General features: G+C 42.5%; 5 protein-coding genes across 5 annotated transcripts; 2 read left to right on the forward strand and 3 right to left on the reverse strand.

Annotated features, from left to right (window-relative positions):
* The first annotated feature begins 2,261 nt into the window (after nucleotides 1-2,261).
* LOC122111474 (histone H4) lies at nucleotides 2,262-2,736 on the forward strand. The gene has a single exon (XM_042684321.1). The coding sequence runs from the start codon at nucleotides 2,288-2,290 to the stop codon at nucleotides 2,597-2,599; it is 312 nt and encodes a 103-aa protein (XP_042540255.1). The 5' UTR covers nucleotides 2,262-2,287; the 3' UTR covers nucleotides 2,600-2,736.
* A 3,148-nt stretch (nucleotides 2,737-5,884) lies between these two features.
* On the reverse strand, nucleotides 5,885-6,280 carry LOC122111551 (histone H4). The gene has a single exon (XM_042684415.1). The coding sequence runs from the start codon at nucleotides 6,252-6,254 to the stop codon at nucleotides 5,943-5,945; it is 312 nt and encodes a 103-aa protein (XP_042540349.1). The 5' UTR covers nucleotides 6,255-6,280; the 3' UTR covers nucleotides 5,885-5,942.
* A 2,031-nt stretch (nucleotides 6,281-8,311) lies between these two features.
* On the reverse strand, nucleotides 8,312-8,743 carry LOC122111543 (histone H2B type 1-C/E/F/G/I). Its single transcript, XM_042684409.1, has one exon. The coding sequence runs from the start codon at nucleotides 8,736-8,738 to the stop codon at nucleotides 8,358-8,360; it is 381 nt and encodes a 126-aa protein (XP_042540343.1). The 5' UTR covers nucleotides 8,739-8,743; the 3' UTR covers nucleotides 8,312-8,357.
* Nucleotides 8,744-9,029: 286 nt separating this feature from the next.
* Nucleotides 9,030-9,470, forward strand: LOC122111538 (histone H2A type 1-H). Its single transcript, XM_042684404.1, has one exon. It carries the CDS (start codon nucleotides 9,041-9,043, stop codon nucleotides 9,425-9,427), a length of 387 nt encoding a protein of 128 aa, XP_042540338.1. The 5' UTR covers nucleotides 9,030-9,040; the 3' UTR covers nucleotides 9,428-9,470.
* A 3,584-nt stretch (nucleotides 9,471-13,054) lies between these two features.
* On the reverse strand, nucleotides 13,055-13,485 carry LOC122111556 (histone H3). The gene has a single exon (XM_042684422.1). It carries the CDS (start codon nucleotides 13,465-13,467, stop codon nucleotides 13,057-13,059), a length of 411 nt encoding a protein of 136 aa, XP_042540356.1. The 5' UTR covers nucleotides 13,468-13,485; the 3' UTR covers nucleotides 13,055-13,056.
* Between the last annotated feature and the right edge of the window lie 979 nt (nucleotides 13,486-14,464).

A 14,464-nucleotide genomic window follows, 5' to 3' on the forward strand; every position in this document is an offset into this window, starting at 1 on the left:
ATTAAAGTCAATTTCCTCTGGAAGGCATCAGTGAAAGTGAATACAAACACCCCAAATCCATTATGTATTTCTTTGTGTTTTCTATATATACATTGTAATGGATCACTTGCAAGGTGTTCTTTGGAAGAAACCACAGCTTTCACAAATGGGAAGTAAAATTATCTTTTAAACTTTCTCTACCTACTTGATTGGAAAACCTACATTATTGATACTGTTGCACTCAATTCATCTTTGTCTCAAATTTACTTAAGACAAAGTAAATTTGTTGTTACTATTAATTTCTCTACAAACTGGACAACTTAATTTTTTAAAAAACTTCCTTGTCTTAAGTATCATGTGTTATAGAGTAATAAAATACTAACATGATTAGGGACAGTTTTTTTTCTTGATATGAGATGTTGGAATTCACAATCCTGCTTCAGCCTCCACAATACTGGGATTCCGGGCATATTTCACCATTATCTGTCCTTACATTGAATACGCCTCTTAGACTACCTCAATGACAACCATTTAAAAAGGTCAAATTGTGTTCATTTTATTATAAGTTCTAATAAAAAATTATTTTAAGGAAAAAAGGTGAGATTATGGGGATCTGGAGGTATAAAGGGAAATATAGCTATTCGATCAGTAGTTACAGTGTGCCAGTAAATAAACAATATATTGAAGACAATTTATACATGAGAGAAATCCAGCCAAGAGGTAAGGGACAGTTGGGAAGACATACTGTGATATAATTTCTGTAGTAGTAATTTATCTGTAATACTTAACCTAAGTTTTCATGGCAGGTTCTTCTTTCAAACTGATGTCAAATGTACATTTCTTTGGCTAGTCGGGTGCCACTCCTAGCTACTCAGGAAGCTGAGGTCTTAGTATTGCAGTTCAAAACAAGACCATTCAGGAAAATCAAACAAAAAATAAAGCCCAAAGTGGAGCTGTGGTTCAAATTGACAGCACTAGTCTTTACAAAAAAGCTCCAGGACCGCACCCAAGGCAAATTCAAGCCCTATGCCCTAGGACTGGAAGGAAAAGAGGAAAAAGACTAATTATTCAATCACAATACTAAAGTGAATGTAGGCATGTAAAATATCACAAAGGCAATTTGAGACTTCACAAAATAATTCTGAAATTACCATAAAATGCAATCTCGGTGAAACCAGGATAGGAAATTTCACAAGGAAATGGAACTTGAAATACAAAATGCCTGACCTTCTAATATGCCTCAAAATGGTAAATTTGAGGTATACTGAAAACAGGAAATTCAATACTGGTCCCAAATATAATGAGTCAACTGATGTTAAGTAAAGAAAGATGAATTATTTTTAAACTGTGCCAAACCCACAAATTTCTAACACCGTAGTTTAAAGTGTACAAGTAAAGAAAGATGAATTATTTTTAAACTGTGCCAAACCCACAAATTTCTAACACCTTAGTTTAAAGTGTACTAAGAAAGATTGGTTAGAAGAAATAATAGGAATATATTGTCACTTGTAATCTATGAGGAAAAATATAAACCCTATCAGAAAAACTATAAACTGAAAGCAGACATAGTAATTGCTCATTTTTTTTTCTTTAGGCCAATTTGCTATATCTTACTCTAATTGATTATACGAAGGGTAGATTTTAGGAGACTGTCCTCGTGTTCTTTTGTTGTGAGCCACATGGATGATAAAGACGGCAGAATGTGAGGAGCCTGTCCTCGAGTTCCAAGTGATACTTCTTCACCCAGGAAAAGGAGGAATCTCAAAATCCGATTTATGATAAGAAGGGGGACACAGGACAGAAATCGCTTTTTAGGAAATCCTTGAGAGAAGGGATACGGATGAAAATGTAAGCGTAAAGAAGGCAGCCAAGGCTATTTCGAACACCGTAGCGGCGTTCTTAGAATGGGTGCTGTTTGCCAAGGAACCTTAGCAACTAGCAGCAGCGTTCTCGGGGTGGTGGGATACCGGCGGGTATTGGATTGCTTGTCTCCTTTTTGTACTGTCCACAGTATTACTGCTTTGTCCAAAGAGGCCTCTGTAAAAGCCTTCCAACTCGGCAAACACCACGCAGGGAGAGAAAAAAGCTCTCTCCTTCCCCTGCCTCCCCGCCCACCCCCCCTGCTTTCGCGCCTCCAGTTGGACTGGCTTTCTCCTCCCTCCTCCCCGTGGTGGGCGTGACTGGATTTCCCGCCTCCCGCGCTCCGGTTCTCACTTCGGTCCGCCACAGGACGTATAAAGGCTTCTGGTCGGCGCCAGAGTGCTCACGGCGGTTTTCTCTCTCCGAGCTTGTAGTCTTCAGAGGCATCATGTCTGGCCGCGGCAAGGGTGGTAAAGGCCTGGGCAAAGGCGGCGCCAAGCGTCACCGCAAGGTGCTGCGCGACAACATCCAGGGCATCACCAAGCCCGCCATCCGGCGCCTGGCTCGCCGTGGCGGAGTCAAGCGCATCTCCGGCCTGATCTACGAGGAGACCCGCGGGGTGCTCAAGGTGTTCCTGGAGAACGTGATCCGCGACGCTGTCACCTACACGGAGCACGCCAAGCGCAAGACCGTCACCGCCATGGACGTGGTCTACGCGCTCAAGCGCCAGGGCCGCACCCTCTACGGCTTCGGCGGCTAAACCACCGCAGGTCCTAGCCTGGTTGCTCTGTTCATCCACAAAGGCCCTTTTCAGGGCCGCCACTTTCTCATCGAAAGAGCCCACGCTCGGTGTGTAGCTTTCGCCGTTCTGAAATTTAACATGATTTGAAAGCTTGAGCTGTGGTTGGTTTCCTTGGTACACTGTAGCGTTGGTAATGTTTCCGCCCTTTCATCATTTCCTTGCTTGCCATCTTAAAACAAAGATAAATAGGTAAAGGTGGTGTTTGTGGTCATCAATTTATGGAACACACACTCTCTCTTCCAGAAATGCCATATCTTGTACTAAGTGGCAGAGTGGAGGAGTCATAATAGTAATACCAGAAGATGTAAAAACTATGTGAGACTGTTTTACAACTTTACACTGACCAGGGCGAGTGATGTTTAAAACGCAGTGAGATGAATATGGGATTAAATGGATACTCATCATTTTCTAGTAGGAATTTAGTTTAGGAATATACAGGCAAGTAAATTTTGAGAGGAATGACTGAATAAAAGTGCTTATAGCAACCTGACTCAGCAAGTGCAAGGCTAATCCCTTATTTATGATTACTATCAATTGATTTTCTCTTTGTAAGTGCTGCCTAAGAAAGAGCAAATTTTCCTTTTTTTTTTTTAAAATGCAGTCTTGCTACGCAGGCTGGCCTGGGAAATCCTGATCCTCCTGCCTTGTCCTCCAGACTGCTGAGGTTATTGACAAACCCAATTGTGCATAGGAAAAGCAGCTTTTTAACATATTCCAGTAATTAATTAAGGCTCAAGTAGCCATGTGTGGTTACATTTAAGGTATACCATAGTCCATCAAGACAAGTATCTTTTTTTTTTTGGGTCGGTCCTTGGTCTTGAACTCAGCTTGGGCACTGTCCCTGTGCTCTTCAGCTCAAGGCGAGCACTCTACCGCTAGAGCCATAGCACCACTAAGACATCTTAATATCAACACAGTTTTTAGAAATGTAAAGTTTTGATTACTACAGTATTCATACTGTTTTTAACTTTGTACTCGTTCATTCTGGATGATAAAAGGCAGAAGAAAACACCTTTTGTTGCCTTCTGGGAATGACTATAACAGAACAATAAATAGGCTTGCTTGCTTTGTTGTGATTTTTCTTTGGTGTTTGGAACGTTTTAAAGTTCAAGTTCACACTACTTTCCCCAATAGTATAGCATTTAAATCAATCAATCAATCAATCAAACACAAACATGGATCAGAGATCTGTGTTTCATGTGACAAAAAGGCAAGCTTTTCTTTAAATGATTGTTTTTCTTTCTATTGATTGAGCAGAACTAGGGGTTTGAACCCAGGGCCTCCCTGGCAATTCTACCACCTCAATCTCCCGAGCAGATTACATGTGGGCTCATATGTGGCTGTTTTGTGAGGTTACACAGCCTATCATGGAATCTAGATTGTTTTTTACCCCTTTGTACAAAGACTGAGATCAAAACCTAAGAGGCATGGTGTCCCATGCCTGTAGGTCAGCTAGTTGAGATATGGAGGTCAGAAAGATTGGACCCAATCTCAACCAATTATCAGCATAATGGCTGGTGGCTATAAAGGCTGCTATGTGATAGGTAGCTCCAGAAAAAAAAAATGTGATCCTTTCTGAAGAATAATGAAGGGCTGGAGGCATGACTCAAGTGGTTGAGTCTAACAAGCATTAGAGTTCAAACCATAAAAACAATCCCCATGGAATGGGTTGGGGTGGTGCGATGAAGCACACCTGCAAAGTCAGCATTTAGATTAAGATAGGAGGATTGGCAGTTGTAGATCTATATTGACTACACAGTTCTGTCTCTCAAGAAACAATAAAACAAAGCAAAAACCTTCGGTTTATTTCATTTAGAGCTAACAAAGTTTGTTGCACGAGGAGATCTCACTTTAAGCATCTGCAAAATTTCTCTGTGCTTTACTACTTGGTTTTGCCTTGCTAGTTAGCTCTACATTTCTCTCCAAACCCGTCTCTCTTCCCTATTCGGTAATACAGAGCGGATTATTTTCCTATTTCTTTGTCTACACTCACCCCCATGCAGATTGCACTAGCAGAAATCAAAAACCATCAGTATGGTATTGACTTGCAATTTTATATCTCAATCTTATGTTTTCCTCCAAAACTTCATTCAGCTGCATTCTTTACATAAATTTTAATAGACTAAGGCTAACATTCCAAAGTGTAACTACTGATATTTGTCCTGTCATATTTAAAACTATTAATTCAACACATAGTTGCATCATCTATGTCCTTTCCCACACTTACATTCAACTCTTGTGAATTCTCAATATGTGTAATTAGTTTACTCTCACTTGTATGTAAATTACCATCAGTGACCTTCCTTTCAAACCATTATAACTGTGGTATTTTTAAAAATTTTATTCTAAAGGTGATGTACAGAGGGGTAACAATTACATAAGTAAGGTAATGAGTGCATTTCCTTTTGAGTGTCACCCCTTTTTGCTTCCCATCTTGATTCCTCTGGTCCTGTAGGAAGTTCATCTCGAGGTCCTGGTGAATCTCCAAATACATTTTCAAACAAGCTCTGAAGTGCATGAAAAGACTCAGATCACTTTTAAATGCTGGAGAAACATTTTTGCTAAAGCAGTTTAAACAGTAACTGCTTCGTTGAGAAATAAGATTACACTTAGGATGAGATAAGCAGATGGAACAGAGTAGCAAATTTTTTTCTCCTTCCCTGCTGCACTAGATTTCACTGATAACGAGGTTATGAAGACCAGAGTAGATTGTGAAAGGTGTAAAATATTCTGGATCAATAAAAGGTTACATATGCTAGTGTGAGAGACAGGACTAAAACCAGCTGTTGCTCAATACAGCCAAGAGGTAATATTAAATTTACTTTAGGAGACGGGAAAATTAGACGTAAAAGCAATGAACTGCCAATTAAGTTGTCTTGCTGTAGTGAGGAAAAGCAAACCATTTGTAAAGGGCAATAATCTGCCAGGTTAAACGAAGTGCATTAGAGAAATCTTGTGAACTCAAATGCTTGCAATGTCGCCATTCTAGTTACTGGAGTAAAATTCTAAAAACTAGCGACCATAAGACTACACTCAATTTGCAGGTAATAGAACTCGAGAGGCTGATGTTGCAGGTTAACTGGGTAAAAGGGCACAGGATAAGTTGGAAAGAACCGAAAATAACCTTTAGAAATTGGGAATTACACCAAATGAGCTAAAAATAAATGGGAATTTAACACTAACATAAAGTATAGCGAGAGTGGAGAAAATACTGGGTGTGAGCCCTTCAGATGAAGATATGGCGGCCCTGAAAAGGGCCTTTGTGGATGAACAGAGCAACCAGGCTAGGACTTGCGGTGGTTTAGCCGCCGAAGCCGTAGAGGGTGCGGCCCTGGCGCTTGAGCGCGTAGACCACGTCCATGGCGGTGACGGTCTTGCGCTTGGCGTGCTCCGTGTAGGTGACAGCGTCGCGGATCACGTTCTCCAGGAACACCTTGAGCACCCCGCGGGTCTCCTCGTAGATCAGGCCGGAGATGCGCTTGACTCCGCCACGGCGAGCCAGGCGCCGGATGGCGGGCTTGGTGATGCCCTGGATGTTGTCGCGCAGCACCTTGCGGTGACGCTTGGCGCCGCCTTTGCCCAGGCCTTTACCACCCTTGCCGCGGCCAGACATGATGCCTCTGAAGACTACAAGCTCGGAGAGAGAAAACCGCCGTGAGCACTCTGGCGCCGACCAGAAGCCTTTATACGTCCTGCGGCGGACCGAAGTGAGAACCGGAGCGCGGGAGGCGGGAAATCCAGTCACGCCCACCACGGGGAGGAGGGAGGAGAAAGCCAGTCCAACTGGAGGCGCGAAAGCAGGGGGGGTGGGCGGGGAGGCAGGGGAAGGAGAGAGCTTTTTTCTCTCCCTGCGTGGTGTTTGCCGAGTTGGAAGGCTTTTACAGAGGCCTCTTTGGACAAAGCAGTAATACTGTGGACAGTACAAAAAGGAGACAAGCAATCCAATACCCGCCGGTATCCCACCACCCCGAGAACGCTGCTGCTAGTTGCTAAGGTTCCTTGGCAAACAGCACCCATTCTAAGAACGCCGCTACGGTGTTCGAAATAGCCTTGGCTGCCTTCTTTACGCTTACATTTTCATCCGTATCCCTTCTCTCAAGGATTTCCTAAAAAGCGATTTCTGTCCTGTGTCCCCCTTCTTATCATAAATCGGATTTTGAGATTCCTCCTTTTCCTGGGTGAAGAAGTATCACTTGGAACTCGAGGACAGGCTCCTCACATTCTGCCGTCTTTATCATCCATGTGGCTCACAACAAAAGTCTGGCGAATTTGCCCTAGGAAAACATTTAGAGGTCATGGCTGTTTTCATAACGGTTTTTGACACATTTTTAGTAAAGCTAGAGTATTTCATAAATTGTTCCTATTATCAGGGGAAATAACTTATTCTGAAGATAGCTCTCCTTTATCCTATGTGTGACTTGGCTGGTTGTGGATCCTTTTATGTGCGGCGTGTGTGTGTGTGTGTGTGTGTGTGTGTGTGTGTGTGTGTGACATTCTAGCGGAGTATTGAACCCATTTTTTAGCACCCATTTTTCCCAGGGCCCAACCATCTTTCAAAAAGTCATTTACTCTTTCTTAGCTTGCCATATGGCACCCTTCTCTTCCACTATAAAGAAGGTCCTTAAGCTTTTAGACCTGAATAAGTTTATGGGTAGCTATTTTTTCTTCATGTGATGACCCAGGCATGTAACACATTTACTTATTTTTTCTGCTAAAATATGTCTACCATCAGTTTATTTCAGACTATTATTCAACACTTCCTTTCTACTGAAAGGTCATTTTCTCAAATAGGGAAGGAATTGTAAAACTTTAAAATTCTAAAACAAGTATAATAATATACGATTGTTTAATCCTTTATTTTTATTTAGTATAATGGTATAATTAATTGCTAAGAAGAGTAATAAAGAGTGTAGAGTTTTATTTATATTGTGGTTTCAATAGTTCTGCTCTTCTTTCATAGCTTTATAATCATAAAGTAAATGAAAATAACATTTGCTCCTTTTAATACTGTAAAGATTAATAAGATAAATGATTAAACAAGTTTAGGTATTAACTACAATAAGGAGCTAACATGCATCTTAGCACTTGTCCACAAAAACTTTCCTTGAATTACCTACATTTCTACATTCTCAATTGCATTCTTTGTATTCAGTCCCTCAAATGAAATAATTAAAATATTTTATTTGCTTAAAATTTCTGAATATTCCTTAAATTTTCGTGTTCTTACCTTATGAACAGCATTTATGACGAATAGCTGAAAAATGAGACAAACGAGTTGTGAAAGAGAAGCTACCAAAGAGCCACATGTCAAAGTTTGAGAATGCAGGTAAGAGTGTATTCACTACAAAAAACCATTGTGGCACATCTAAACGAATGTACCATTGGATTTTCAAACAGTGACTGTGACCAGAATTATTGCCAATAAATTTGTAACCAGTGTTTTAGTGCTTTCCAGAAAGAGATGAGCTGACTAAACGAACCGGCTGATTAAAATTAGGAAATCTGGACAAGATATTAGATCAGCAAGTCATTCAGGTGAAGGAAATTCCTAAATTACACACAAGACATCCCAATACAAAGTGATAGAACTAACTTGGGAAAAGGGACTTTCGGTGCTCATCAGAGTACACGGAGTGAAAAGCAACAGCTATCTTTTGGTGAAAATATGAGGTGGCTCTGAAAAGAGCCGTTTGGTTCTGCACAACTTGTGGAGAGCTCACTTGGAGCTGGTGTACTTGGTGACGGCCTTAGTGCCCTCCGACACGGCGTGCTTGGCCAGCTCCCCGGGCAGCAGCAGGCGCACGGCCGTCTGAATCTCCCGAGACGTGATGGTCGAGCGCTTGTTGTAGTGCGCCAGGCGAGACGCCTCGCCCGCGATGCGCTCGAAGATGTCGTTCACGAACGAGTTCATGATGCCCATGGCCTTGGACGAGATGCCGGTGTCCGGGTGCACCTGCTTCAGCACCTTGTACACGTACACCGAGTAGCTCTCCTTGCGGCTGCGCTTGCGCTTCTTGCCGTCCTTCTTCTGCGCCTTGGTCACTGCCTTCTTCGACCCCTTCTTGGGCGCGGGAGCGGACTTCGCTGGCTCAGGCATGGTGAGAGAGGGCTGAGAGCTACAGAACAAAGCCTCCCCGAGGCCCCTCTTTATCTACATGGCTTTATGCAAATTGGGAGTGTCAAGGACCTCCTGTGGTTGGTGTGCAGGCCTGTGTGACGCCAAGAGCCCGCCTCGTCCAATGAAAACACGCTTCCAAAAGGACCGCGTTCTATTGGTCTAAATGAACTGTTCGGACAGACCAATCGCAGGGGGGCCTTTTCGCACCCAGCGCGGACTATAAAGGTGCGTTTTCGCTCTCCTGCTCCGTACTGACTGGAAACGGCAGTTGAGACTTCGCTATGTCTGGACGTGGCAAGCAGGGAGGCAAAGCTCGCGCTAAGGCCAAGACCCGCTCTTCCCGAGCTGGTCTCCAGTTCCCAGTCGGCCGAGTTCACCGGCTGCTCCGCAAAGGCAACTATGCCGAGCGTGTCGGCGCCGGCGCCCCGGTGTACCTGGCGGCCGTGCTGGAGTACCTGACCGCCGAGATCCTCGAGCTGGCTGGCAACGCGGCCCGCGACAACAAGAAGACCCGCATCATCCCGCGCCACCTGCAGCTGGCCATCCGCAACGATGAGGAGCTCAACAAGCTGCTGGGCAAAGTCACCATTGCCCAGGGCGGTGTCCTGCCCAACATCCAGGCCGTGCTGCTGCCCAAGAAGACCGAGAGCCACCACAAGGCTAAATAGGGGGTTTTAAGCTTCTCAGACTACAAAGGCTCTTTTCAGAGCCCCTCACAAAATCGTAAAGAAGGAGACACTACTTGTTCGGTACATATTTGCAATCACGCAAATCCCTGTGTCATTAGAATATTGTGTTTTACAGACATTCCAAGTAGCTTTATGTAAACTTAGTATTTGTACTTTGCATTTTCCTGTCAAATGAGACTTGGGCAAGTGTGAGGCTTGAACTCAAGTCCTTAGCACTATCCTTGGCAGGCATTTTTTTCTCAATGCTAGCATTCTACTTTGAGGCACACCGCTATTTTTCTGTGTGTGGTACTGAGAAATCGAACCCAAAGGCTTCATGCATGTTAGGCTTGCACTCTAGCACTAACATACCTTCCCAACCCCTCAAATGAGTTTTGTGTTTAATAATCTGGTTATGTAGGAAAATGCATGGTAGAGTAGGCCAAGTTTTGCTGTGTCACACTGTCAGGCTGGTTTCAAGAGCACTAATGGACAGATACCAGTATAAAAATAGCCAAGGGCTATTTTGAGAAAACAAGCTAAAGACTATCCTGGTATTTAAGGAAACAGGATTGTGGTCAAGAAGCCAGCCTGACAAGTCCTTGAGATTCTCACCTTCAGTTAACTAGCCAGAAGTGAAAGTCCCAGCCCTGAAGAAGCTAAAACACAGTACTTGGCGGTCACACCTACCAAAAGATAGTCCATAAATCTGGGTACACCGTGCTTTACTGTGCATCTTGAATTGGAAGTTACACATGTTTTGCCTTTTCAGGAAGTTTCTGTACAACTCTTTAGTGTTTTACTAAATCTGAACATGATGTTCACAAAGCAATTATTTTAAACCAGATACATCGCATCAGAGTATTAACTTGTCCTAAAAGAACACGTTCAGTTTGCTGTACAAGGCCGTGGGCTTGTCTCCACCTTTGCTAAAGTAATGCTTTTAAAGGCCAAGCATTGTAGCTTTTGTCATGTAATCTCAACACATGTAAGACAAGCTGGAGGATTCCAAGTTCTAGGCCAACTTGAGCTCCACATAGCAAAGAAAGACCCTTTCTCAAAAGAAAAAAAATATGAAACAGAAGAAGCACATAAAAGCAAATAATTACACTGTTGAAAGCAAGTAAAACAACTATGATGCAGGAATAAACACAAAAGCATAGAATATTTGGGAATCGACATAATATCTGTGCAAAATGACGTTTTCAAGATTATAAGAAACGAATTGAGAATCCAACAGAGAATGTGCACCATCAAAGACTGATCTGAGCAAAAGTTCTAATATGAGCAAGGTAAATGAGTTTTGAAATTGGTAGTAAGGCAAAGGTTACAAGAGATAGGTCAGAAGGTACTTATAGGTCACTTTGTTTTAAATATTTTAAGTTTTAGATAAGAGGTTGGCCATGTATTTTCAGGCCTTGAAGTTTTCATCTTTTGGCTTCATGTCTGGGATTACAGACATGCACTGCCACATTCTGTGGGAAAAAATTCTTCGCATATTAGTGACTTTGAAATCTGTATGCCCATCCTGACATATCTTCAGTACTATACGTATTCAACATTACAGGCTTATCAGCATTGTTAACAAGACCGCTTTCTTAAGTTTCCTTGTTTTAATGAATAGTATCACTTTCTATGGGATGAGACAAATGAATATGGAATTTATTAATTTTTGTGTGTTATCTCTATAGCAAAGTTAAAATCTTACATGGGGAGACAAAAGCTCAAAGTTCAGTACGTTTTTATTGTAGTTCAGCACATATTTTTGGAGTGAATACCCACATACACATAATTATAATTACTATCCCAGAATAGATGCTTCATGTAATCACAAGTGGCAAGTTAATTGTATGTTCTGAAATATATCCCCTGGGCTGGGAAGGTGGCTTAGTGGTAGAGTGCTTGCCTTGCATCCATAAGGCCCTGGGTTCAATTCCTCAGTACCACATAAGCAGAAAAAGCCAAAAGTGGCACTGTGGCTCAACTGGTAGCATTGTGCTAAAGAGCTGAGGGACGGCGCCCAGGCCCAGAGTTTAGGCCCCACCACGGACAAAAAAAGAAAAGAAAAAAAAAAAGATATATATCTCCTGGAGGTATTTATCCAGCAAGTCAGAGTGCACTATTGATCAATGCAAATCATGAAATTTCTCTGTGAGCTCATGCAGTATTTTCACATCATAGAAAGTAGGAATGTACAAAAAACACCTTGTCTGTTTAATGATGGGCCTGGGTCAGCATATATCACCACATCCATATTCAGTGGCCTTGTGAGGCATCATTTCCTCCCAAAATAGTGTATTTTCATTTCCAGGAGGTGGCTAATTTCTGAGGGGAATACTCATTTATTTTGCTTAAGTAGCAAGTTTAACAGCATTAGAACATTTTAATTTTGTGAGCGAATGGGATCCTCTAAATTCCACACATAGTATTTATATTGGTGCTAATTTCTGATATGAGCTCACAGAAGGCAATGAGCAGGAGCAAATTGTAATGATTGCAGTAATTGTAAGGAGATGACCTAATTTCAAGACAAAAAATAAATAGACTAGTTACAATAACTAAGTAGTATACATAAATCCTCAAGCCAAAAACTCAAATTTTTAAAATTTGGGGCATTAAAAATTCTGATCTTTCATGAGGCACTGGTAGCTCAGACCTGTAATGCTAGCTACTGAGGAAGCTATCTGAAGAACACAGTTCAAAGGCAGCCTGGGCAGAAAAGTTCCCTTGAGATTCTTATCTCTAATAAACTACTCAAAAAAGCCGGAAGTGACACAGGGGATCAAGTGATACAGTGCTAGCCTTGAGCACAAAAAGGCTCAGGGACAGTGCCCAGACCCTGATTTCAAGTCTCAGGAACTGGGGGGGGGGGGGGGGGAGGGGGGGGAATCAATTCTCTACTTTGTTTCATAAGCTGACAAGTTGAAGAATAAACTCATACACAAATATTGGCCAACTTGCCAAGAAAAATCTGGAATGCCTTGAAGAATTAAAAGCTTAGAAAAATTATAATATACTCATAGGCTCACTTATATAGTTGTTTTCTATTTTTGGTGTTCACATGCAAAAGAAATACTATTACTACTACACTACTGATTACTCAGTTTATTTCATGAACCTGAATATTAGGAGACCAAGTGCTGTGATTTTGTAAATTCAAAGGAGATCAACTGGAGTGTCCTTTCATTAAATCAGACAAGGCTTTGGTGGAAACGGTCACTTAAACAAATCAGGCATATATCTTCCAAAGGGCCGTTGTAACAGTCCTTAAAAGCCTGGCTTTTGGATGCAGGTATAATGAATTAGTATGTTCTAGCACCCTTCCTTTCACCCTTACAAAACTAGTTTGCATAATAAATCTCAATTGCTGTCCCTAATTAATCCAGCCATGAATCAGCCACATAGGCAACATCCTTAAGCTAAGTCTCTCACACCCCACTTAAGATGCACAGCGAAAACTTGAAGTCAGGGTATGTCAGCTCTTCTCAGCTGAAGAAGCGCTTAGTACGGTCAACGTGGAATGCTGAGTCCCAATTAGAACCGTGCCTGGTGCTAGAGCAACAGCTCTTTTCAGTTAATGTGGATGGCTCTGAAAAGAGCCTTTGGGTAGATAGGTGGTGAAAGAGGATTTAGGCCCTCTCTCCGCGAATGCGGCGCGCTAGTTGGATGTCCTTCGGCATGATGGTCACACGTTTGGCGTGGATGGCGCACAGATTGGTGTCCTCAAAAAGACCCACCAGGTAGGCCTCGCTCGCCTCCTGCAGCGCCATCACAGCCGAACTCTGGAAACGCAGGTCGGTCTTGAAGTCCTGCGCGATTTCGCGCACCAGACGCTGGAACGGCAGTTTGCGGATCAGCAGCTCCGTCGACTTCTGGTAGCGCCGGATCTCGCGCAGCGCCACGGTGCCGGGCCGGTAGCGGTGAGGCTTCTTCACGCCGCCGGTGGCCGGAGCGCTCTTGCGAGCGGCCTTGGTGGCCAGCTGCTTGCGGGGCGCCTTGCCGCCGGTAGACTTGCGAGCGGTCTGCTTGGTACGAGCCATGATTTTCGGACTGGAACTAGATAAAAAGGAGAAGGCTGGCTGCCGCTTTATAACGAGAACCTGAAGCTGATTGGACGAAAATAGACCAGGCCCACCTAGCTGCAAACCAATGAAAACTCAAGGAAATTTGTAAGCACTTACATTCGTTGTGGGGAGTTTCACCGATATGTCCTTACGTGTGTGCAATACGCCTTGGTCAAATACACCCATCTGTCATGCATTCTATAAGAAGGTATATTGTTCACCAAGTCCCTTTGTTTTGGCCTCATGCCTATTTTTCTCTCTCGTTACTATCTTTTCCCCACCCCACAAGTTACAGCTGTTTTCCGTGGAAATAAGCGCAATTTTTTTTTTCTTACAGGGTATACTGGAACAAAACTAATCCAAGAGAACTTTTAAGATTCTACTAAATTTACGTGATACGATGTTATTTGGTCTTTGCACTATCTCAAATTCAGTGTATGGGAGTGTGCACACTAATTCAGTCCATCAACTCTATCTAAATTTCTAACACAGTATTCATTTTCAACGAAGACTTGTATGACTTCATGAAGCCACTGTTAAATTTCTAAGTAAAACTAATTTTATGAATCATTACCAAGATTTATCAAGCCAATTTTAAAATAATTATAATGAACCTAAGGAATTGGACTTCCTGATCTTATATGGACCGAATAAACTTGGAAAATCAACCTATCAAAGACAGCTACTGACCAATTACCATCTTAATTCGTGTAACCAGCCAGAAATGAGAACTGATAATTACCCAGGTTGGTCACAGAAACCTCAAGGTTGTTTCTGAAACTTAAGATACACCTTCCACTCTATTTGTTAAAACCAGGGAAATATGCTCATGACCTAAGAGGCAATATTAACTATCTCGGAGACAGCCAAAGATGAGGTTAAGAGCGCCTAGGCCCGGAGTTGAAGCTACATGATTGACAAAAGTACAAATTAAAACTCGAAATAGAAACAAAGCGCACAGTCCCTTTCTCGA

This window comes from Dipodomys spectabilis, unplaced genomic scaffold (assembly GCF_019054845.1).
Source record: "Dipodomys spectabilis isolate Male_0828 unplaced genomic scaffold, ASM1905484v1 ptg000085l, whole genome shotgun sequence".
NCBI classification, from domain to species: Eukaryota; Metazoa; Chordata; class Mammalia; order Rodentia; family Heteromyidae; genus Dipodomys; species Dipodomys spectabilis.

Excerpts from the sequence above, each read along its gene's own strand:
- LOC122111474 (XM_042684321.1), top strand. The coding sequence starts at position 2,288 with ATGTCTGGCCGCGGCAAGGGTGGTAAAGGCCTGGGCAAAGGCGGCGCC.
- LOC122111551 (XM_042684415.1), bottom strand. The coding sequence starts at position 6,254 with ATGTCTGGCCGCGGCAAGGGTGGTAAAGGCCTGGGCAAAGGCGGCGCC.
- LOC122111543 (XM_042684409.1), bottom strand. The coding sequence starts at position 8,738 with ATGCCTGAGCCAGCGAAGTCCGCTCCCGCGCCCAAGAAGGGGTCGAAG.
- LOC122111538 (XM_042684404.1), top strand. The coding sequence starts at position 9,041 with ATGTCTGGACGTGGCAAGCAGGGAGGCAAAGCTCGCGCTAAGGCCAAG.
- LOC122111556 (XM_042684422.1), bottom strand. The coding sequence starts at position 13,467 with ATGGCTCGTACCAAGCAGACCGCTCGCAAGTCTACCGGCGGCAAGGCG.